Source organism: Pogona vitticeps, chromosome 6 (genome assembly GCF_051106095.1).
Source record: "Pogona vitticeps strain Pit_001003342236 chromosome 6, PviZW2.1, whole genome shotgun sequence".
Lineage (NCBI taxonomy): Eukaryota > Metazoa > Chordata > Lepidosauria > Squamata > Agamidae > Pogona > Pogona vitticeps.
The window spans coordinates 102,049,374-102,074,836 of NC_135788.1; the positions used below are offsets into that span (position 1 = coordinate 102,049,374).

A 25,463-nucleotide genomic window follows, 5' to 3' on the forward strand; every position below is an offset into this window, starting at 1 on the left:
GAGCAGCAACGCCAGATTTTTTTCATGGGGGGTAGGTTTCAGGCAACTATTAATAATCCTGCATGATTCATTAATAGCTACATCCGCTCGTGTGGCATGTGCTGATTCATACCATATGACACTAGCATACTCTGCTGTGGATTAGCACAATTTCTTAAGGAAGTTGTTTCTGACAGCAGCTTTCTAATTTATGTTTGGACAGTTTTTTGTTTTTGTTTTTTTTGTAGGTCAGGGTTTGATCCAAAGTGGCACCCAAATACTTTGGGGTAGGGCAAAGTTCCAATATATTGCCTTCTTAGCTAACTCATAGCTTCCTCTCTGCTACCATGTTCCTTAATTGGAAAGCACAGGCCTGTGTTTTTAAAGGGCTTGGTTTCAGCTGGTTGCTTTTATAATAGAAGGAAAGATTTTCTAATGCAAAGGTGAGCTAGTGCTCAGTGGCCTCAAAGGTTTCCCCCTGGAGTGTCAAGGCAAGATCATCAGTGTAGATTAAACTTCCAGTGTAGTTGGTGCTAGCAATAAGATACTGACTTTATTATTTTTAAATTGTTGCACAGTGGCTCCTGACTCTTTAAATCACAAAGGCTTCCTCTAAAATCTGAGGGAAGAAGAAGCTGCTGCCCTAGCAAGTCTAGCAGATGACAGAATGAAAGACAACTGGGATAAAAACATATTCTTCTCCTCAAATTAAGTTTTTCACATGAAAACAAACATGGATGTTTAGGCAGGCCTTCCCTTCCAGTTAATTCCTGTCCTCTTTCCTTTTCTCTCTCTCTCTTTATTTGATTTATTTTTATTTTTCCCATCTTATAGAATCATCTAATTAATTAATTGTTATAAATTTTTTAGAACTTGTTATCAATTGTTGTAAGCCGCCTAGAGTGGTCGAAATGACTAGATAGGCGGGGTATAAATACAATAAATAAATAAATACAAATAAATAAATAAAATAAATGAGGTGTTTCTGTGGCTTCAGGTGGCTTCAAAACCGGGACTTCACCTGTGACTTTAGGTAGTTTTAAAGCCCATCATGCGGCAAAGGAAAAGCTGGTCTGAGAAGAAAGTATACCCAGTGGGTCTTTGTTTAGGGACCAGCTCTAACTTTAGGCAAAGAGCGTCAGCTACCCCAAATAGCTGATGGTGAGGATAGAGAACAATTTCCAGTAACCTCGGAAATTCGCCCTGAGCTTCCATCCTTTCCAGATTGTCTCCAGGAAGAACTGGGAAAGAATCCCACGGGAAGCCTTGAAGAGCAGCTGCCGACCAATGTCAAAAATACTTTGCTAGATGGCCCAAGGCCTTGTGCTGATGGTAAAGCAGCTTCCTCTGTTCCTCATTAGCAACCCAGTCTGCTTTAGTATGTGGCTGGGTAGGCAGCACAGTGAGTGAGGTTTGCAGCTGTGGGGCTACAGCTTGAGAACTAGATTCCCCACTGTGCCCCTCATAATCCAGAACAAAGGGAATGGTAAACCACTTCCAAGTGCTGTATACCTTGAAAACCCTGGAAACGGTTGTCATAAATCTGAATTATTTATTAGTTGGAGCAAGGAGTACTACATTATCCCTTTCCTTAGACAACAGCCTTTCCTGGGCCACCCTTGCCCTTGTTGTCTACAGTCTCTTTTCATCCTGGCTGTGATGCTCCTTGTTCTTAGTCCTCTCATGTCTCTCTTTGAGGGTTGGACCAGTGAACGCCCACCACCGCTATCAAGTAGTATCCTATTAGATGGCCATTGTGCATCCTCCAGACCTAAAACCTTGAGGCCTCCTTCCTTCACAGAATCTCATGTATAATTTCTTCCCCATGGAGTTGAGCACCAGGCACATGTGTGCACACACACAGGTGTGCATACATCCTCAGAGAGGGAAAGGGGTGGGATCCGGGTTCGGCATTTCTTTGCAGATCTCTGCATCTCTTGGTCCAGCCTTCCCTCCCTCCCTCTGCATCACCGTTGCTGCTGCGGTGCTGTGCTTTTCACTGCCTGCCAGCGTGACCATGGCAACAGGCTGGCATGGCAACCTTCCTGTTCAGGAGGCAAGCAGGAGGAAGGGGAGGGATTGTCAGATTGAGAGAGAGAGAGAGAGAGATGGGGAGCAGGGAACGGGGTGGAGAAAGAGTTGTCATGCTTGGGTGCTTGGATGGACAGATTCACCAAGGGAAAATGACGGAAGATGGATTGCAAGGTCCAGAGCACCAGCAGGGCGAGACGCCTGTGGATTGGATGCACTGAGTGGAGAGAGAGAGAGAGAGAGAGAGAGAGACAGACAGACAGACAGACAGACAGACAGACAATCAGTCAGTGTCAGTTCTGTTGCTGGGTGTATGTCTTAAATTCCTTAATCTTTAAAAATTGAAATGGATTGTATTATCCTTCCGATTGCTCTTTGATTACTTCTCTTGGGCTTTCATCACTGTAAGTGAGCATTTACCAGTTAGGTGGTACATATATTTGAGGGAGCAAAGAATCAATCAGTTACTCAACATGTGTTTCCTTGACCTCATAAGAATGTGAATGGGTTGTAATTTTCTTTCACCCGTGTCAGGTTGCTGCTATAGAGGGCCCCAGTCTCTTGCAGAGAGGTCTTTGGGATTTTCTAATAAAAGAGGAAGGTTTAATGCTTCACCTCTATCCCCCATGAATGTGTAGGAAACAGTTTATGGGATGTAGGAATGAGATCTGTAGATGTGTAGAAGTGTTTCTTTTTATTGTGCCTGAATAGAAAAGTTTGTATACCTATGTAAAAGATCATCTTAACATTGCATGTGGGAATTATTAATGCCCGCAATTATTCCTCTTGATTGTACCTAAATATATTAATTATGGGACTGAGATATTCAATGTGCTTGTTTTATTACAGACCATTTTAGCACATAACATTTCACATACAGAACTTAGCCTTCTACCTGAAGTACAAAATAAGCTCCATTGAAAACAGGTGATTTATTAACGGGTAAACCTGCACTGGATTGTGATATAACACTGCAATTTCAAGAAGACGCAGAGCGTATCTGCTCAACCCAATCATAGCAGCTTGATGTCACTTTAGCTTTCATGGCCCCGTTATACAGAATTCTAGGACCTATACTTTGATTGAGTATGTAGTCTTCTCTGCTAAAGCACTCTCGTGCATCTCTTTAGATGGGAATACAGCAGAGAATTCTAGGTGTCACATGAAACTGCAAGTCACCAAATTTAGTAGGGTGAAACCAACCCTGTCAAGTGGTATCAGACTAAAGTAACTGCATACTTTGCCTAACAGGTGCCCTGTTACTAGGAGATCGCTCTGTTGATCTCTGTGGGGCTTTCTTTCCAGTAAACATACTGAGGACTGCCATACAGACAAATAAATACATTTTGTCTGTCTGTCTGTCTATCCATCCATCCATTCACCTATCCACCCAGTTATTACTCAGCATAAGCTAACAGAACACAGTCACATATAAATTTAAATGGATAAAGAAAGCATGCCATCAGTTTGCTTCATGTGAGTGTATGTGAACTGTACACTCCTGTGCACTGTATGTTGAAACACTCAGTCCAGGCTATTTGCACATTTCTGTGGCAACCGTGGAGCAGAGCAAGGAGGCCAAGGGTGGTCATGGAGCAGAATAGCAACCCCTCCCCCCCCAAAAAAAAATCATGTTAAATCTGACATTGGTGGAGTAAAATATGTTAAAATAGAAAATGATGCAAAGCAATACACATGGGGGAAAGGAAATGGAAAGTATTGTCCCCTTATAAATAAGTTGAGCTGGAGAAGACCAACAGCTACACCTCACAGTGAAAGCCAAGATCTCCCCTAAACACTCCAGTTGTGAAAACACTGGGAGGGTCTCTGAGTAAAGTTGATGGACTGTGTTCCTTGCAGTCCCTCACCATAGCATTTGGCTTAGCTGTAATGCAAAGTAAGGGATTTGCGTCAGTGTAGCATATTGTCTCGACCATGGATTTCTAAGTTCCCTCTCTTCTTATTTGCTTATTATAACTTACAATATTATACTTCTGGGTTCTCTCTCCCTCTCTCTCCCTCTCTCTCTCTCTCTCTCTCTCTCTCTCTCTGTGTGTGTGTGTGTGTGTGTGTGTGTGTGTGTGTGTGTGTGTGTGTGTGTGTGTGAGAGAGAGAGAGAGAGAGAGAGAGAGAGAGAGAGAGAATGGCTGCAGTTTTGTACGAGTTTTAAGTGGTTAGGCCAGAAGTTAGGACATTAGAATCTGTCTTTCTCCTCACTCCCTCTCCCCTCCCCCTTGGCCTATGTGCTAAGCAATAAAATGAATCTCTTCCTTCACTTTTTTTTTCACCCTTGTTGATATCATACAAAAGCCAAAGGACTGAACCCATTCTGTCTGTCTGAAATCCAGTATTCTAAGTCACAACTAGAGTAGGCCCATTGGATCAATGGAACTTACAGAAGAGTTGACTTACCAGATCTCCATTTAGACAGTGGTCCAACTCTGGGCGCAAGCTTACTAGAAATACGGTAGATTTCAACCTTTATCTTCTATTTATATTTTGCACTGCATCTGAAGTTTTCAGGACAGGAAACAGATAATGAAACACAGTTAAACATTTTGAAGCATTTTAACAGTTTCAAATAATGTAAAACTATCAACAAAATAAACTAGTGTATGTACTATATACAGTACTAAATCAGAACACCTGCAATTCACCAAGCAAAGATCACTAGGCTACAAGTATGGTAGGAGTCAAGTATATGTCAGCAAAGATGGACACTCCATCTGGATAGCCTTGGCATACACTTGAAAAATTTTCCACAGTATAAACTCTGAATCTAGTACGCAGTTTCACAGGTCGTTGATTGGGCATGTGTATAATTGCACATATTTAATATTTGCTTACAAAGTGTGAAAACTACAGTGAACCCTCGACTTACAGACGGCTCCACTTACAGATTTTTCGAGTTACAGACTTCTCTGGATGCAAAATTTAGTTTCAACTTGCAGCCGGAGAATTGACCTACATACCGGAAAAAAACAAAAACAAAATGGAACAAAAACGGCCGGTTACAGGATTAATCGGTTTTCACTGCATTGTAGGTCAATGGAGCCTCGACCTACAGACTTTTTGACCTGCAGCTACCCTTCCAATACGGATTAATTCCGTAAGTAGAGCATCCACTGTACTTCATAGCACATCCTTCAGCTGAACATTTCAACTCTCAGAAAGTTTATCTTTGAAAGCTTGTCTTGTCCTCTCCACAAAGTTCAACAATATTTTTACCTTTGGGAAGAGCGGAGAGCTTGGCAAAGTAACATTTTGAATTACAACTTTCAGGGTAGTTTAGTACAAAATTTTCCCACAGTCTGCTTAGAATAGTCCTGTTAAAATAATCAAAAGGACTTGAGTTGTGGCATGACTTAATCTGGATGCAGCCCCCTGTTTTGTAGCAACCTGAGTTTAGATGTCCGCTTGTTTACATGGTTTTGTCCCAACAGGTGGTTCATCTGAAGAAGCTGGTCATTCCTTCTGCCAGGTAGTGTTTGCCTCTGATGATATGAGATGCCATTTTGCAACTCTTTCTTCTAAATGGACATTTGGTGTGTAAAGAAACAAAGCAGAACTCCAGGAACTAGATAACAGATTTTTTGATGATTCAGTTTGGTGGCTAAATCAGTTGCTGTGTGGTGTCAAAAAAAGATAGATGCATGGCAACATCTATAGTATATGATCCACCTCCCTTTTACCTTGAAACAAGTGACTATACAAGCAATATTGAGGTTGTTTTCTCTGGAGGTTAGAGTTCATAAATTGACCTCTGTTGTCATTTTGAAGAGAGGAAAAAAGAGGAAAAAAAGTAGAATTCTGGGAGCGGTAGCCCCAAAATGTTACTTTATGTAGCCCCTCCAATGCTCTGAGCACTTACAGAGGGAGCTCTTATTGCGGCCAGTGGAAAATATACATATGGCTGTTTCTAGTAGCAGCTTTGTGGGATATTCTTTGGGACAGCAGAAAGGGAATTTAAAGAGGGCTATTATCAATTAAAAGAACACAAAAGGAACATCCTGAGACTTGAACTTGTAAGGGAAGCCCATGCAAAGCATCAGAACAAGGCCAGGGCTGAGCGGGGATTTGAACTAAAAACAGCCACCTCAAAGGCCTGTATTCCATGTCAGAATAGCTCTCCATGAACTTGCTGCTTCTATGAACCAGCTGTAAAGCTGCTGTGACAACACGAGGCTGGGAAAAAAAAGATAGAAAGAAACTTTCTGCTTGAAGGCAGAGGCTCTCTCATCCTCTCAGAGGATAAAGAAAACAATAGGTGGAAAGAAGCAGAGGTGGTGTTTCAGCTGTCAAGCCACCTCTTTTGCAGCTGCAAAAGAGATCAAACCAGAGATACCTAATGAGAAAGAAGATACTGTACCTACCAGCTGGGCTGGATTCCCCTCCCTAGGAGACTCTCTCTTGTGCCCACTTCCTACTCCACTTCCCACCCATCCATCTCTTTGTCTCCCAGCACCACACGGTGCTTCCTATTTAGGCTGTGCCAGCTTTCGTTTTTCATTCCCCTCCCATCCCCAGGCTGATGTTTCGTCTGCCACTATCTTAATCCTGGTGGTGGGGGCTGATGGGAAATGTCACGTATGAAGAGCACCAGGAAGGCTGATTTCTAGAATGTGTTAGATACAGGAAGGTGGAGGTATGAGTTCTTAATAAGAACAGTAATGTGTTGCCAAGTCAATTCTGACAGTGACTTTTTCCCCCAGGGTTTTCCAGGTGGAGAGTACTCAGAAGTGGTTTCCCACTCCTTTCTTCTGGAGCTGCCCTGAGATTGTGCAGCTTGCCCAAGGCCACCCAGGCTGGCTGTACTTGCAGGAGGCAAAGTGAGGAATCAAACTCTCAACCTCTGGCTTTGCAGTCAGATACCTAACTCACTGAGCTATCCAGTGAGTTAAGAACTCGTGAAGAACTGAGTTCTTAGCTGCATCTTATAACCTCCACCTACAGTATATACCCTGCATCTCTATAGCTTTAGAAAGAAACATGGGGGTTTGGGGGAGGCAGGTAGACCGTTGCCTCAGCACAGGAACTTAAATTAAGCGGCTTTTGCTGCCCCTTCCAAATTCTGCCATTCACTAACATTTGGAGCAAAGCGCCTGCTCTGGTAAGCACAGCAGTTTCTTCAGAAATTCCATCTGTTTGTTGTTTTCTGCCTGTTTAAGCTGATGAGATCACGGTTTCGTGAGGCCAGAAAGAGACAATTAACATCTTTGCGAAAACTGCAGCAGAGCGAGGGAGGGGAGTTCTCTGAGTGGCACCTGTTTGCCTGGTGGTCTGCCTTCCAGCAGTGTCACGGGAACAGAGGGCAACATCTGGAGACAGTTGTTCTAGGCATGAAGGGGAGCAGAGGAAAGCTACAACTCCCCCTGGTGGCAGGAGGGTCAAGTGCCAATGAGACACATCCCAGTTGCAGGGGAGTCCATAGAAAGGAGAGGAAAGAATTAAGCTGTGCACCTTCTGATGCCTCACAGACAGAATCATAGGATTTTGGAGTTGGAAGGCATCCTGGGGATCATCTAGCACACCTCCTTCCTTCTATGCAAAAGGGCTTCAGAGCTACAGCAGAGAAATGGGCATCCACCATCTCCTCTGAATAGCTGCAGTGGAAAGGATTCCACCAGGGCACAGATACTGCTGAGGAACTGATCTTCCAGCACAGTCAGAAAAGATGGCATTGCTGTCTAAATGGGGTTTGCTTCTGCTGGACAGATGAGAGGAGGTGAAGACAGGGACCACCACTCTCCAACTTCCTTTGTAACACTTAGAAAATCTCTCCTCTCCACCTACTGTATGTATGCCAGAGAGCTTTGGATGTTCCTCGGAAAAATAACATGATTTAGGCATTACTCATTGTTTTTTGAAGTGGTGCATTAGTGAGCTTTTTGCTTCAAGCTCAAAAGTAATGCATTAGTGACATGATTGAGTTTCTTCCTTCCTTTCTTTCTACAAAAATAGGAAACGTTCATGTTTTAAAGTGGGGGAAATGAACCCAAACCCTACCGAGTTCTTCTTCTTTTAAAATAATACTTCTTTTAAAGAAAGAAAGATGCCCCAAATTCCCCTAAAGGGGCGCACCATATCTAGTATTTTTGTTGTTATTATTGTTATGTGTTGTCATGTCACCTCCAATTTATGGCACACCTATGCATGAGCGATCTCCAACATGTCCTGTCTTCAACAGCCCTGCTCAGTTCCTGCAAACTCAAACCTGTGGCTTCCTTTAGAGAGTCAGTCAATCTCATCCTTGGTCTTCCTCTTTTCCTGCTCTCTTCAACCTTCCTTAGCATTATTGTCTTTTCCAGAGAGCCTTGCCTTTTCATGATGTGCCCAAAGTAGAACAGCCTCGGTTTCAAATCCAAATACTGATAAATCATCCACTAACAATATTTTAAGAAGCACCTTGATAAAGCAGGGCCAGCACTGCTGCTTCCGAAAGGTTAGAACAGCCCCCCCCCTCCCATTTTTTTATAATTCCCAGAATGTCCTAGTTTGCACAGCCACAAAAAACTACCTTTTCCAAGCTCTGGGTAAAATGATGTGGCCACCTCATGCAGCAGATGCTGGAAGAGCAGAGAGAGGCAGCAGCATTTTAGTGGAGAGCACCTGTAGAAGTTTCTTCTACTGTTGAGCCCAGAGATATGCTTACAGACCCATCTGCCAGCAGAAGCTGGCAAAAGAGCCAGCTCTTGATCTGCTGGCAGAGGAGCCTAATAACAGGAAGTCCTGGGGAGTCCTCCATAATCTGGAATAGGGCCATCTCTTGGTCTTAGTGTCCCATTAGGTTTGCACTGTTTGGCTACAATCCTGTTCCCATTGCTCTGCAAGTCTGTCCCATTTAATCTACTCTCTAGATACATAGGTATTGCCCTTCTTTGCTACATGTGGACGTGTGGGTTAACTCATATTAGGGAGCTATTCCGGCATGATGCTGATTGTCATAATGTGCTTAATGCACGCTTTAAAATAATGTAAATAGCTGTGTGTGCATGTGTACATACATACGTATACACATACAATAAGCAGCACTATACAATCGTGATAACCATTTTCTTCCATGCTGTGGTCCAGTGCACAAATTCCAGCCATCCACCCAGACACAACAATAGGACTGCTGAAGAACCCTAACAGACAGCTGTTATCCATGTGAAAATAAAGGGTTTCTTTCAAGGTGTAAATAGCAGCTGATGGGAGGATGTTCACTGGACGAAGAGAGAGGCGAAAGAGTTAAACTTCCACTTCCCAAAGCTTTGGACCTGGTGTTGATTCATGCAATAAATCTCCTTATGCCTGCTTTCACCCTTAGCTTCCTTTCCTCCTCTGGATTAAATTTCACCCTTCGTTCTGCAAAATCCTTGGTGGTCTGACTTTCTCACAGTGTGCAAGTTCATGAATTTTCCCACCCCAGCAAACTGTACGTATTTCAGACACATTTTTCTGTTCTGTGCAGATGATCCTGCCATAGACCCATGAATGTATGTAACCCAGCCTTCCTTAATTGGATGTCTTCCAGAGACACTGGACAACAGTTCTCATCCTCCCGAGACATAAATGTTCCGTAACATCTCCCTGAAAGCCTCTCTCTGGAGATTTAGGAGTTTTTCTCAGCCTTGTCTGGAGATGTCAAGAATTGAATACAGGACTTCTTGCATGCAAGCCATGTGCTCTGCCAATCTAGGATCGAGGGCTGTCTGTACTTCCTTTGAGAAGAAAGCATATTAAGGCTCAACTGGATGTGAATGTGTGTCTTCGCATTTATTACTCTGGTTTTAAAAGTGGAAATGACCAACAATAGATACTGTGTGCCTGTGGGTTATTGGGACCCTAGGAGGCTTGAATGAGAGGTAACTCCTTCCTCTCCCACTATGATCTTGACGTAAGAGAACTTTTCTGAAAATGCTATTGCCTTCTAATCCACTCATTAATTCCTTCAAACAGAGAGTGCAATCTATTTTTTCCCTACAGGTCACATTTTGGGCCATACTTTTCGGTATAAGGCATCTAATTTGTCTGCAGGTTCACCGGTACAACTGTGCAAATTCAGTATTTATTTAGAATAAAAAATTCAGCATCTTCTTCTTCTTCATCATCATCATCATCTAGACAGAATAGAGCCAAGATTGGCAATATCGTAAAATCATTATCAAGTGATGACAATTATAAATACTTTGGCATACTAGATCATTTCCAGCATACAGAAGTTAAAGATTTGACACAAAGGGAATGCATCAAAAGACTGCAACAAAATAAAATAAAAGCAAAATTAAATGATGGAAATACAATCAAAGCCATAAATACATGGGCAGCTCCAGTAATTAGATACCCAGCTGGAATAATACATTAGACTCAAAGTGAGTTAGAAAAATCGGATTGAAAAATGCTGAAATTAATGAACATGCATCACACGCTGCACTCCAGAAGTGATGTGGACAGATTATATTTAATGCAGGAAATTGGAGGTCTTGGGTTACTATAAATACAACAGATAATAAAGGAAGAGGGGAGGAAAGCTTAAATGATCATATTAATAGAAGTAGAGAAAATTTCCTTAAAGCGATGGAAATGGAAACATCTTGAAAATAATGGAAATGTAGGTTGAATACAAGAAATAACAATTTGAAAATAAAATAAATACCTGGGAAAATAAACCACTGCTGGGACAATATCTGAGGGATATTGTTACGACAACAACTTAACTTGGGCATGGCTAAAACTGGGGACCATAAAAAAATAAAAATAAACTGAAAGCTTGATCTTTGCTGCACAAAAACAAGCACTTAAAACTCATGTCATAAAAGTTAAAATTCAAGGAATTCATATAAACAGCAAATGTCGACTCTGCCAAGAAAAAGATGAAATTGTGCTACACCTCATCTGCGAATGTTCAGAGACTGAACAGACAGAACACAAAACTAGACACAATAGCAAAATTAATACAGTACACTGATCATTATGTAAAAAGTATAATCTGCCAAGATCCATGAGAACATTAGGTAGAGAAGATGTCAGAAAACAACCAAGTGGAGATCTTATGGGACTTTTGGATTCAAACGGACAAACATCTTGAGCATAATGTACCAGACGTAACAGTAATAGAACAAAGAAATGTCTGGATTATTGACACTGCAATTCCAGGAGATGCCTGAGTTGAAGATAGAAGAATAAAATACAGAGACCTCAGAATAGAAACAACTCACTTCTGGATGAAACACATTTCAGTAGTCCTCATAGTTATCAAGGCATTGGGAACAACATTGTGGAATTTTATAAAATCATTATAATCAGCTGCAGATCTCTAAAATAACAGCATCAGAGCTGCAAAATATGGTGATATTGGAAACAGCATACGTATTTATTATTTTTGAAAACTTGGAGCACTGGGTAGTTAGGACATACTTGCGCAAAGAACATTATTACACCAATATTTAAGTAATACTAAGGTTTTTGGTTAAAACTTGTATCTGTTATATAATACCAGTCAAAGTTTGTCTTTTGAATTTAACAACAAAACAACTTTTTTTAAAAAATGCAACCTTGCAAAACCCATGCTTGCAAATGAGGGAAGAGGACTACAGACAGTAGAAACAAACCAAAGTGGACTTAGAGGAGCAATAGTCAACTGAAATTAAAGGTGATAAATGTGCCAGTTAGGATACTTCCTGGGACTGTAACTGGAGAATTTCGTCCTCTTGGGAAGTTACTCATACCAGGGCCAGTCAGACAAAGAAAAAATAGAAAATGTATTGGTAGATTCCAATCTGTTACTTGTAGATGAGTGAGGAACATGCCTGGTTACCATTTCAGTAAAAACAAACTAAACTTTTGCTACTTGAACCTGAAAACAAATGAAAACCTCACACCAAAATTCTGTATTTCTGAAGACTGTAATGCATTTCAGAGGAAGGAAGGAAGGAAGGAAGGAAGGAAGGAAGGAAGGAAGGAAGGAAGGCATGTGCTTAGATGACCATAAAATACATTCTTATTTCCCCTTCTCCCCTATTAATAATTCTTGAACTGGGCTTCAGTCACACTTAGAACAGAGAGTTTGAAATCAGTATACTTAAGTTATTCATGACACAGTCAACCAGCATTCCTCAGCCATGATGTAGGCCCTCCTACATCATTGTAGGAGGACAGTGCAAATTGTTAGTCTGACACATCAAGAGGATTTACAGATTTTTTTTCTAAATAAAGAAGCTTTAGGATGCAGTTTTGCCACTTTTGCCCCCCCCCCCTAGTCTGAGGAACTTTTTTCAGAACAAACAAAAAAGTCCAAATGTCATGTGTAACAGATATCCTAAATCAGGTCTGGGCAAACAAAACCTGGGGACATGAGATGAAATTCTCCCTCTAACCCCTAGAGCAGTGGCTCCCAACCTTGGATCTCTAGATGTTCTTGGACTACAGCTCCAAGAAATCCTAGCCAGCATAGCTAGTGGTGAAGGCTTCTGGGAGTTTTAGTACAGGAACATCTCGACAAACAAAGTTGGGAACCACTACCCTATAGTCTAAAGCTTTGAGGTTTATAAAAAAAATCTGGGTTCCTGGGGTCTGCCCTCTGCCCTCACCACTGCTACATGTATGTATCATCTACCAGTTAATGGCTGTTGGTAGGCATGGAGATAGACATAGAAAGAATCTTCACCAGGATGGTAACAGCAGAGTTGGCTTGGCTACCAGATTAAGAAGAAAGGGTCAACCATTTGGTGGCAGACACAGCAGTTCCAAGGCTGAATGAGCTTCTAGTTGTTCATTTCCTTGCCTCGGAGAACAGAACAGAGATGGTCATACAGCTGGGTCTCAACCCTTCAATGAGCTTGATGTCCCCAGATCAGATCATGCCAGCTGGAGGATAACAGTAACCTCTGCACCATCCCCAAATAAGACTTGGGAGGAGTTCTCATTGTCACCCGTAGAAGACACACATACCCAGGACCATAATGAGGGTGGAGAAATTTGGGTTTTTGTTCCAAGCTGCCAAAAATATCTGCTGCTAGGACAACCAACCCTACCCATTGCCAGCTGCTGTGGGATGGGCACAAACTAGAGATGGACATGAAGTACTTCGTGTCCCTTCATCACAAGTTGTTTGCATGTCAGCACAGCTACTGTGCATTTCTTTCCCCACCCCTTGCCAGCTCATCCACTGACCTGATGGCATGCACTTCTCCTTCTTTCCCTGTCATGTGACCATGCAGTCTGGGCAGGAGCCTAGACTTCCCTTCCCCACCTCCTCCAGCAGCTGGCACTGCAGGAATCCCTGCCTGGTCTCTTTGTCTGGGTGGTCAGCTGCTGGAGGAGGTGGAGAAGGGAGGTCCAGGCTTCTGCCCAGACTGCAAGATTGTGCAATGGAGAGGTCAGTGAGTTTGCTGGGGGGAGCTCAGCCTGGAATCAATATGGCACTCAGATCCTGGCATGCCTCTTCCTAGATCCCCTTCCCGTTGCAGTTTGGCACATACCACAGCAGCAATAGCAGCTCTGGTGGAATTTCTTTCAAATTGTGGCAGAGGGGGGAAGGGGGCTATTCTCAGTGACAGAAAATCCAGCAACATATGCACTGTTTGAAACTGAAGGTGTTGCTCTGGAAGAACAGGAAGTCATCTGGCTTCTGCTCTACTCAGCTTCTGTTTGCAAAAACCAGAAGGAAACATGTCTATGATATCCACACAGACGTCTCCTGGGAGTAAGCTGCTCCTTGAACTCAACGCTCAGAAATGCAGAGGAGTGTGTGAGGACGGCAACACAAATGTTTCTACCTGTGCTGATTCACCTGTGAAGGTGCATTCACATATCTAAGGCACTACTTGACAGACCAGCTACCAAGAAGCCAGTTGGCTGAATCGGGGAGCGCATTCTGGTAGCATCTGCCTGCCAAGAGCTTTATTCCCTGTAGAATTACAGAACCAGCCGAGGCTAATCATTAACATCCCCCAGGGACTGATCAGACCAAAGGGCACCTTTGTCTACTGGGATCCTGGAGTTGTTTGCAAGAAAAAGACAAGCGGCAAGCTCAGGTGAGTTTATAATTGTGGAACCGAACCTGGGGTTAAAGGACTATAGGTGAGATGAGACATGGGGAAAGTGTGGTTATAGGAAGCATGATAAAAATCACTACTTAACTTACAAGGAGGGCAAATGGGAATGACAACAAAATGTTGCAGTGCAGAGTATTCTCCATTAAGGATCCCACCAGCTCCATTCCATCCTGATCCCCTAGTAGTCAGTCAACATTTGGTGGCTACTGAGCATGGCCAGCCCTCACTGAAATGTTTTCATGGTCCTTTTCCCCAGCTTCCCAATCTTTCTCACTTTGGGCTCTTCCCACCCTAAAGATCTGCTAATACTTCTGGATATTTTTACCTCTGGGAAGGATGGAATGAAGGTACTCTTCCAGACAAGACTCTTTATTATGCAACTAGACTTTTTTTTTAGGGGAGGGCAAGACATGTTCACCTACCACTTGTAACCACTGTGTTTACCTGCCATTTCATCCTGTTTTTCTTATTGCAGAAATAATGTTAAGGAGGAAAGGATGTGATAGCTGTTTTGGGGTGTCAGTTTAATAGTGCTAGAAGTGATCTATCCAAACGTAACAAAAGAAGATGGAGTGAAATGATGGGTCGGGAGTGGAAAATCAACATATTTTCTTAAGTCTGTTTCGTACACTTGCCCAAAACAGCCTCTCCTTATGACCTCCTTATGACAGGCTACACAAACAAGAGCGTTCTTATCATCTCAAAAACAAATGCTTTACTGTGGAATCTGTTCATACATCCAGCTGGAGAATGAGAAACCCAATGGCAGATATTCATGTGGAAACACACCTCTTAAATTTATGATGCTCATTCAGTGACAATCAGTGGTGGAGTTGGATTACTTTTGAAATGGAAGTTCATGAAAGTCTCCAGAAAGAGTTCTATCATCATCAATAACGTCATTATCTTGAAATTTTCATCTTTACATCACTTCATCTCACACAAAAAAGCAAGTCTTTTGTAAAGCTGATGGATCTTAATTCCCTATTCAAGGCCAGGCCTTCCTCTCCCCCACTGCATTACAAAAAAGGGAAAGATTACAACTGTGTATTGTGACTGGAAAAATAAATCCGCCACTACCCTACAGCTATTTTAATGATTGCAGCCAAGCACAGAAGCAACATGGAAGCCTGAGGGGGGTGGCAGATGATATAACCATCCCTGCCAATCACAGTGTCCCAGTGCTTCGCTCCAAGAGATCTGGCTACACTATAACATGGCAGCCAAAGTGGCGAAAAGAACGGGAGCTCTTTCTGTATGTGTTATCTTCTATAAGTGCAACCTGTTCACAATAATACACATATACTGAACATTCCATATTCTCTGTGGCAAACCATATCATTTGGTGTGTTTTTTTTCCTGTTTATACTGCAGCAGACCAAATGTCTGGAGGACAAAAGAAGAGACGGGTTGGAATAGTGGGCTATGGACACCTAGGTAAGTAGTCTTGAATCAAGAAATCGCCTCCATCCATCGTAATTGAAATATGGGTCTGTATACCCCCTCCCCAAGTTGCCCATATAGGTCCAAATGTAACAGTTGAAGATGAGGTGGGCTACAACAAGAGCGTTGATTCTAACACCATCAGGAACTGCAATTTTAACCAGGCCAGACGTACCTTCTCTGACACCCGTTGTCTCACAGCTGTGGGGAGCGGTTCACTTCACCCTCTCCGTCTCTTCCGTTTTTATTGTTGGCCAGAGGCCCAAATGTGCTGCCCAAGACCACACCTTAGAGCGGCTTGAACCTCAGCCTCCAGTTGGCGGAGATACTGAAACTGGTGTCTACTGATGCGGGAGGCTGAGGTGACAGGACGCTCCCCAAGAATGGTCAGAAAACCATTTGGATCCATCAGCCTCCTGGGGTGGATCATCTTAATTTCCACCACCACCACCCCAAGGGATAACGATTTGTCCTTGATAACGGAATGGTAGAGAGTTCCTCCAGAGCTAGATCAACAACATCTACCCCAGTACAGAAAGCCAGTATTAACAGTACTAGGTATCTGTGCTAAATTTTGGCAAAGTTTTCAGATATTCTGTAATAATGTAAGCCTCTTCTTTCCAGGTCTGCATGGGCTCAAAACCCATAGTCACCATCCCATCCCAATAATTGTTCTCTCCCATCCACCAGACTCTTCTTCCACCCATCAACCACTCTCTGAAACCATGTTGTCTTCTTTCACCTTCTCTCTCCTTATCCACTTTGGAGCTCTTTCTCTTCTCTCGCCTGTCCAGGTGATCTTTCTCTCACCCTAGTGCTCTTTCTTTTCCACTTTGCCCTCTATTTGCTCCTTCCTCACCATCTTTTCCTCCCTCCACTTAGTACTCTTTGGGTATTTCCCTCTGCATACTTTCCAACCTCTCTCTGACTACAGCCTCCAGTCTGATGTCTGCCACCTAGGGCCTGAAGATGGTACTACAGGTTACTGACTCATTTTTATTGACACCATGGAGAGTGTGGTGACTGTGAACGCACATGGGCATCTCTAAAACAGTGGCAGCTCCCTGGGAGCTGATCCTTCCACACAGGAAGCATCATTGATTAATTCTGGCATGGATAACAATAAATTAATTACTCCATTTTTAGGGACCAATTAACCGTAAGGATTTCACCTTAGTACGCCTAGCAAATTTTAGGTGTCTATCTTTTGTCAGCTTTGAAGCTATTTTGAAGACAAACACACATGCACATTTTACACAATCTGGGTCTGAGAAGATAACTGTTCATAAAATGAACTGCAGCAGTGCCCTTTTCATCTGACAGTTAAATGCTTGGCCCATTAAGCTGGTGATGATGAGCCTTCCCCATGAGTGACTTTAGTGATGATTCTTCCATGCCACTGAGCTGGTGGGCCACAATGGCTCTTGTCCTTCCACTGGCATCTATTCTCTCCCTTGTGACCATAATAAACCATATCACTTACTTAACTTTATTTGCTCTTCATAACCGGAGGATAAAGAGCAGGCTGCCAATCCAGGGGCAAAGAGAGGAAGCGAGGTGGAATTGTAGACTAGGAGGAGAACAGAGCGCTCTCAGCAGCATGCCAATTTGCCTTACCAGTTCTGGCTAATGGCAATTCTTCTCGATCTGTGCTGAGGGCCAGTTGTACATTTCTCTCTGTTCCTGTATTTGTGTCCCTTCCATGAGAACATCGGAATGATCTTGCTGGGTCAGAACACCATTCTGTTTCAAATGGTGGACAGCCAAATATTTCTTGATACTCACGCATGAGACTCCTCCATCAGTGACTCTCTTTTTTTTTAGGGGGGGAGGGGTTGGCTTGGAATCACTTGGTCTGTGATTCAGGAGTCTTTGTAAATGGCACAGGGTTTCGTAGGTGAGTGTTGTCCTTCTGCAGGGAACAGATCTGGCACGCAGCAGGTGTGGGAGAAAAAGAGCCAAGGTCTGCCTTTGTGATGCTTCTCTTTTCTGCCTTCTGTCTCCAGGGCAATACCTTGTGAAACAGCTCCGAGATAATGGTGTCCAACATGGCTTGGAGCTGGCCTTTGTTTGGAACCGGGATGCCAGGAAGCTGGAGGGCACGGTACCACTGGAGCTGAGGTTGGCAAAGCTAACCAATGTATTGGACTGGTAGGTAGATAAGTCCAGCGAGGGACTATTTATTGGCGCAGCAAGAAGAAACAGAATGAACCCACCATGAGCCTACAGTTACCTTTTGGACTCTCATGCCCACAATATCTTACATACACAAATGCATGCACACACTCAGAAGCACTTCATGCATCTGATGAAATGGGCCATAATCTAGGGAAACATACCCGTATTTTTCGCTCCATAAGACGCACCTTTCCATAAGATGCACTATTTTTTTAGGAGAAGAAAACAGGATAATATAATCTGTTTTCTTCGCTCCATAAGACGCACAGACTTTCCACCCCCCTGTTTTGTGGGGAAAAGTGCATCTTATGGTGCGAAAAATACGGTACCTTTTAATCATTTTTGTAAAAATGACCAAAACTTTACATTCATGTATTTACTTCATCATAATTTGTTTTAGTCACTGTTGAATAATAAGAAAGGAATGGTTTATTTTTTACAATTGCAACTATAACTGTAAGTAATTAGTTTTAGGAAGATGAACTGTAACTAATTCCTACCTAAAAGCAACACTGGTGTTCTCACTTTGTCTCCATCTTCTCTCTCCGAAGGCATGCCGACATCATTGTTGAAGTGGCACATCCCTGTATTGCCCAAGAATACGGGGAGTCTTTTCTCAAAGCTGCAGATTTTATGGTGAGGGCTCCAAATGCCTTTAGAGAAAGATCAATGGGGATGATGCTCTTCCCTCCCTTCAACATCCTTTTTAGGACATATATAAAATATAGACAAAATTAAAAGCAAATGACAATGCTAAGATAATTAGATTTAAAAAAAAAAAACAGGAACAGGCTACTTTAATACCATTATCTCAGCCATTTGCTAGACCTTCTTTTGTACAAGTGATGGGGCGTAAATTGCATGCACATAAACACTGTGTTGAGGACATTTCTCCACCAGTCACAGAAAACTTTTCCTGTATCCAAGTAGCCCCATTTTACTTGATTGTCTACTTCAAAGTCTATTAAGTGGCTTCCAGATGGTCCAGTTAGAGCCTTATCCTGATGGGGGGGCACTCTTCAGCATTCGTCCATTGGGCTAAGGTGTGTTGTTTTTATTCTCCATAGGTTTAGCCAAACCTCTTCAAGTTTAATGTTTAGAGCGTGAAAAGTGTGCAGAAAACTTTTCTTCAGTTTTATTCATCATCTTGGGCTTTGGTATCCACAAAGTGGATCAGTTTGATGCTGTATTAGCTTGGCAATAGCAGCCAAATAATAGACTTTTTCAATGGGGGTAGGTTTCAGGCAGCCGCTAATAATCCTGCATGATTCATGAAGAGCTACATCCGTTTGTTTGGCATGTGCTGATTTACACCACACTTTTATAATTGCTCAAGTTAAAATATTCTTTCCTGCCTATTGCTACAAACATGTCTGATCTCAAAACACTTTCACACATCAATATCAAGCTTCCTTACTTATTCTTCCCCCTCTGGCTTTCCAGCTTTTGACCACCATTCAATAGATTGTTTGCAGGCTCGCCCAAAACCATATTGCTGTCTGAGCAGAACAAAAATTGGTGCCCTCGCCTAAAACTTGGCAAGTTATTTTGGCACCTGAAAACTAAATAATTTTTGATACTTGACAACTAGAAGACCACAATCAGCCCCACCACACCCCATGAAATAAAAATGCAGGGATAAATCGAGTGTCAGGTCTATCTTCAACCAATGTGTTAAATGCAATGTGTTATTGGCCACTCTAGGCTTTTGTTTCAATGAGTCTCCTCTGCCTAGAGCTAGCGTTAAATCCAGCTCACAATAACATTACTGTCATTGTGAGCTGAATTGGGCACCCAAAACCTGCCCCCTGAGGCAGCATTTCCTTCTTCCTCATGGAGGCCCTGCCCCTGATAACCTGGCACTCAATGAACACAGAGGCAAGAATCATACCTCACCTGCACAGTGGGGCTTCCTCAGACTTCTCAACATTAACCCCTGCAAACATCTCCATGTCTACTAGGTGGGTTCGCCGACCGCCCTGGCAGATGTAGGCACAGAGCAAAAACTACGAGAAGCTGCAAGACGAGCTGGGCACACCCTCTACATTCCCAGTGGGGCTCTATGGGGTGGCCAAGACATCCAAAGGTTGGATAGGGGAGGGATGCTTCAGGTAAGACCTTCCTATGGGAGAAGATACGAAGAGGGTAACTTAATTAACAGAAGGGTACAGAGAAAGGAATACTGAATATCTTAACTAATATTTAGAAAATGTTATAGTGTTAACACTTATTACATGTACATAGCACCCTTTTTGCATCATGGAAGACAAGGGAGCATAAACAGGATTTCCAGCAGATCCCTGATCCTGTAGTGGTCCAAATACTGCACTGCTTAATCTTAAACTAGGTGGTTGAATCACAGATCTTCTGGATGATTTCCAGAAGATTCTGTCAACACCTGAAGTGTAAGTCAGGATTTATGAGAGCCTTGCTTGGGCAAGCCATATTCTATGTTCAGAACTGTTTCGAAAAAGGAACGAGGGAAATACTGTATTTATCACATCTATTACTAATATAATCCCATATGTTGCATTATCAATATCCTGGCAACTGTTTTAGAGGTCGGGTGGAAATCATGTGGTGTGAGAATAGGAGGCATCCCTCAAGGCTATGTCTGTGATCCACAGAAACCCTTCCTTTCTCCAGAAAGCTCCAGGGCATGAATGTCTCCCCTAAAGCAAAGCAAACACATCCTGTACCTTGTTTTAGCACAAGATGGCCTCGTGGCGCAGTGGTTAAAACGCTGTACTGCAGCTAAAACTGTGCTCACGACCTGGGGTTCAAATCCCAGGTAGCCGGCTCAAGGTTGACTCAGCCTTCCATCCTTCCGAGGTCGGTAAAATGAGTACCCAGCTTGCTGGGGGGGCAATGTGTAGCCTGTATAATTAAATTGTAAACCGCCCGGAGAGTGCTTGTAGCGCTATGGGGCGGTATATAAGTCCAATAAATAAATAAAAATAAATAAATAAACGTCTAATGGTCTGAGGTTCTTTTTTTTTTTTTTTTGCCCTTTTCCAGACCATAAGGGGTTACACACATGCACAAACTCTTTTATCTCTTAAAAAAAATTAACACACACATACACCATGGGAAACCTGCACTTCCATGTCCATTCGCTTCCAGTTTGATTTTTTTTTTTAAGTCTTGTTTTGGCTTCACCAGGTCCAAGGAAGGAATTGTATAAAACTGGCAGACTGTGTGCCCCAGAAGCTTCTGGGGGCATGATTTTGCCATAGGGTGGCAACACTGTGGGAGGTTGGTGAGTTATAGGCCTGTCTCGGGACTCCATAGGGGGCCCTGGGAGGCAGTGATTTGGCCACCTCTGCCTCAGCTTTTAAAAATCTGTTTTAGGCCTTAAAAAAAAAAAGAAACCAGATTTTACATTCCAGTCACCTCCAGTTTCACTGGACAGAGACAGACGGTGATGGATGGCTGTGGGTGATGGGACATGGCCCTCAAACCTTAATGGTGGAATAGCATTAAACCAAAGAAGATCCCTGCCTCAGGAATCTTATAAACTTATAAATTTGGGAGGTTTCTGTCATTGCCTTGACTTTGTTTTGCCATTTTTTTTCCTTAGGCATTAACCGTCACCATGGCAAAACACCCGGACAGCTTCCGGCTGGGTGGGCACCTGGGGGAACTGGCTAAGGGTGCCCGGCAGGAACGTGTGGTGCTCTACAAGGGACCTGTGAGGCAACTCTGTCCCCTGGCCCCCAACAATGTCAACACCATGGCAGCGGCCTGTATGGCAGCACCAAGCCTGGGTTTTGATGGTGTACAAGGCTGCCTTATCGCTGACCCCGCGTGAGTGCTTAAGCTCGTCTGCAAGGGAGGTTGATTCTGGTGAGGAGATGGTCTGGAATGATCTTCCTTGGAAACCATGAGCCTAATGGACTCTGGTTCTTCTTTACAGCCTCTCCAACCACCACGTGGTAGAGACTGAGGTGACTGGGCTTGGAGGTTTCTCTGTCCACACCAGGCGCAAGAATCCAGCTGCTTCTGGTGCTGTCACAGGCGAAGCCACCTTTGCTGCTTTCTGGAGCAGCCTCTTAGGTGAGGATAAAACTCTCCCGCGCCTTCTGTATATCTGTAGTAGACAGACAGTGACATCATTTTGGTACCACTTTAACTATCATGGCTTCGTCCTATCAAATCCTAGGATTTGTGATTCAATGAGGTGCTTAAATGAGTTTAGGAGAGATAAATAAAAATGGGTAAATATTCATCCCTGGTGTCTTAGAAAGCCCACGCAGCAAAGCAGAAGCCATTGAGGTTTTCATAGTAGCACAGTTTGTATAATGATCGTTCTCACCCATATGAGAAAACGTGCAGATAGCCCTAGGAAAAATATCTGACTGCCTTGCTGCTGTAAGTGGTAAGCCAAATAAATAAATAAATAAATAAATAAATAAATAAATAAATAAATAAATAAATAAATAAATAAATAAATAAATAAATAAATAAATAAATAAATTTTAAGTTCTGCATCATTGCTTGCAAGGCTAAGACAAGCAAGAATTTATATCCCAGTCATAAGTTACTTTTTAAAAGTAACTTTACAATGTTGTAAAACCCATTTACAAGCTTTACTCTGAAGGCCAATACTGTACTCAGAAAATCTGGATGTCTTTTAACTGGACTTTTGAGAGGCCACTTTTCTCTCGGAGCGGATGAGGCAATTCTCTAGCCTCCGGCTGATGTCTTCTTTTCTCTCCACAGTATGTCAAGGCCATGGAGGCCAAGTCTTTCTTTGCTGAGCGGCTACACTCTCAAGAGGATATGCTTTTGGTGCTGGAGATTCATTTACACTGAGCTGGCAGGGCAGCAACCCTCAAGCCAAGACCCCTCCCCAATCTCCTCCCACACCTTGTTGCATGTTTTAGTAAAATGGCGGCGAACCTTTTTCGGGCCCAAGTGCCCAAACTGGGGGCGGGGGGTGACTAGCAGGAGGCATGCTGCGGTAGTGGTGGAACCAGAAGTGGTGGCGGAAGGGGGAATCCCGGGCATGGAGGTGCCTTGAGACCCCACTCTGGATCCGCCGCCAGTGCCAGCTGCTCTGGATCCTGGCCCCCCACCTGTCGAAGTGCCAGCCATAAGTTTGCCATGCCATAAGTTTGCCATCGCTGTTTTAGTACATGAACAATCAAAACATGCATCTGTTAATCCTATAACAAATCTAATCTGCCTATCCATGCTAGAACTGTCCCTGAACAAAGAACATGCTCGGGTATCCGGGCCAGCCCTATTATTAGGCAGAGTGAGGAGCATCGAATGTGAGTAATGGTAGTAGCCCCGACACCCTCCTGGCTGTTTTCAGCTGAACTCCCTGACTGTCTCTGTGGAAGGAGATTTCTTGGCCACACAGCCTGTCTTGGAGTGTCCCCTAAAATAAATGAGTATAATGCCTTCGATGGACAGGGTACTAATCTCTCACCAATGTTAAATTGAGTTTCAATCAGAGCTTCGAAACGTTGCTGTTTAAAATATAACTCCTAGAATTCTTGCGATGCTGGCTGGGTAATTTTAGAAGTTGTAGTCCAGAAAGTAACTCCTCTAAGTACTGGTTGAAACGGGCCCTCCCTTTTGTCTTCTACAGCAGTGGTCCCCAACCTTGGGCCTCCAGATGTTCTTGGACTTCAACTCCCAGAAATCCTGGCCAGCAGAGACGGTGGTGGAGGCTTCTGGGAGTTGTAGTCCAAGAACTTCTGGAGGCCCAAGGTTGGGGACCACTGTTCTACAGGACTATCTTGGCCTTCACTTCAGCGGTGCCCAAAATGCTACATATTCCACACTAGATCTTCAATTTCTTTCTTTCTCAACTGGCTCAGCTCTGGTAGACAAAAACTGCAGACGGTCAGTGGGCTCAGATCATTCAAGGCGATGGACTGGTCAGACTGATATTGTCTTGTGGCTACCCAGTATGGGAAAAATGGGGTTACCCCAGTGTTGTTGGACTGCTACCCCCACCAATCTCTCACCATTCCATGTGCTGGCTAGGGATGATGGGTCCTGCAGTCCAGCAGCAGTTGATGTGGCACAGGTTCCAGAGCCCTACCCATAGTAGAATTTCTTTACATTTGCCTGAATCAAAAATAAGCAACAGAAGTCTATACAGAGATTCAGAAAGCTGCTTTCAGGGTGGGGAGTGAGGGGGATATTTCCATATTTCCACATTCTAGGCTTACACTAGGGCAAGCTATCCCTCACCCCTCCTCCCACCTATAAAATGCTAGTTTGCCAAATTATTTTTATGCATTACTTAAACATGTAGGCTCATTTTATCCCATAGCAACTGTCCATTCTTGAACTTCTCTCAGTTTTGGTCTCTAATAAAAAGACTGATTGAAAACTCAAGTTGATCTGGTTTATTGTCCACCACAGGGTTGCCCTCACTGTGAACCTCTTTAAATTGTTAAGGAGTTTAAAAGAAGCTCTGGAGAAAAGTCAGTTCTTTTCCATAAGCGGATTCTTCTCACATATCTAAAGTTTTAAGAATTGTTTCAAAACAGGTGACTCATGTTTCCACCTCAAAGGAAGAGGCCAAAAGTTGTCTTGCAGCTTATCCTACCCCTTGAGTCAGAAATACAGAGATACCCATTGGTCAGAAACAAGTTTAGCATAATTTCTGACAACTGTCGTTCAAAAAGCAAGTTTTTGAAGCTCTGGTTTAAAAAAATTGTTTTATTCCATTTATATCTCACTATTCTTTCCATTATTTCAGAGCGGTATACCTGGTCTCTTCCCCATGACTTGATCCTCATCCCTGTCCTGTAAAGTAGATCAAGCAAAAGACTGTAATGAGCCCAGGGTCACCTAGGAAGTTTCCTAGGGATTTGAACCCAGCTCTCCTCCCTCTTAATTCTAACTACTATGATTACATCTCAAGGATGACGTCTCTCTTTATGGTCCTGCCCAACTGTTAAGATCATCAGGAGAGGCCTTTCTCTCGGTCCGACCACCCTCACAGGTGTATTTGGTGGGGACACAGTAAAGGGCCTTCTCTGTGGCTGCTCCAAGACTTTGGAACTCCCTCCCACAGGAAGCCCACCTTTGCTGTCCTTCCACAAAGAACTTTCTCCTCAGGCAAACTTTCCCTTAATGAGTGGGGTTTTTTAATGGCTCGTTGTGACTTACTGCTTTGAACGTGGCTTTGGTATTGCTTTTATTTATTATCTTTTAGTAGTGGTCTCTGTTTGGTTCTTTTTAGTATTTGTATACTGTCTTTTTTTTTAGCTTTTAATACTGTTTTTAGTCATCACTTTGGGTCCTTCCTGAGGAGAAAAGCGGCATAACATTATTTTAAATAAATAAATAAATAATAAATCAATCAATCAATTTGTGCCCACTTCCCGGGATAGACAAGGACCTTTCGTTCCCAAGCTTTCCCATCTTCTCAGCTCTCCAGTCTCGTAGCCTTCGTTCCATCAATATTTTTTTTTTTTTGGCACGCAAAAACAACTTTAAGGCTGCAGCCCTCGGAACGCACTTTGGAAACAAGCTTATGAGAGAGACATCTCAAGAGAGCCTTTCTTATAATTCATAGGTGTTTTAGAAAGACAGGGAATTGCTTTTCCAAGTGGCACTCTAGGCAGCACTTGCTATAACAATGAAAAGATCATATCCTCCAGCAATTAGGAAACAGACAGAACACGCATTGTCAATTTAAAAAATAGAAGAGAAGGAAAAGCAGGCTAGGGAAAGAATGCGCTCTGATGCCCCCAAACCCTTCACTGAATATCTGCCAATCATAATAAAGCTGTCTGTCAGAACCAGCGGTTGGAAAAATTACAC

The 25,463-nt window shown here is 43.1% G+C and overlaps 1 protein-coding gene across 3 annotated transcripts; it reads left to right on the forward strand.

Moving 5' to 3' along the window:
* The first annotated feature begins 2,069 nt into the window (after window positions 1-2,069).
* ASPDH (aspartate dehydrogenase domain containing) lies at window positions 2,070-24,026 on the forward strand. Of its 3 annotated transcripts, none has more exons than XM_020808208.3 (8): window positions 2,071-14,027; window positions 15,423-15,485; window positions 17,498-17,642; window positions 18,221-18,305; window positions 19,631-19,780; window positions 21,250-21,476; window positions 21,586-21,725; window positions 22,392-24,026. In XM_020808208.3, the coding sequence occupies exons 2-8, from the start codon at window positions 15,431-15,433 to the stop codon at window positions 22,427-22,429; spliced, it is 840 nt and encodes a 279-aa protein (XP_020663867.3). In that variant the 5' UTR covers window positions 2,071-14,027; window positions 15,423-15,430; the 3' UTR covers window positions 22,430-24,026. The 3 variants fall into 3 exon arrangements, with proteins under 3 accessions (XP_072860538.2, XP_020663867.3, XP_072860537.2); XM_073004436.2 differs by having other exon boundaries at window positions 15,426-15,485; XM_073004437.2 differs by lacking the exon at window positions 19,631-19,780 and having other exon boundaries at window positions 2,070-14,027.
* Window positions 24,027-25,463: the final 1,437 nt, after the last annotated feature.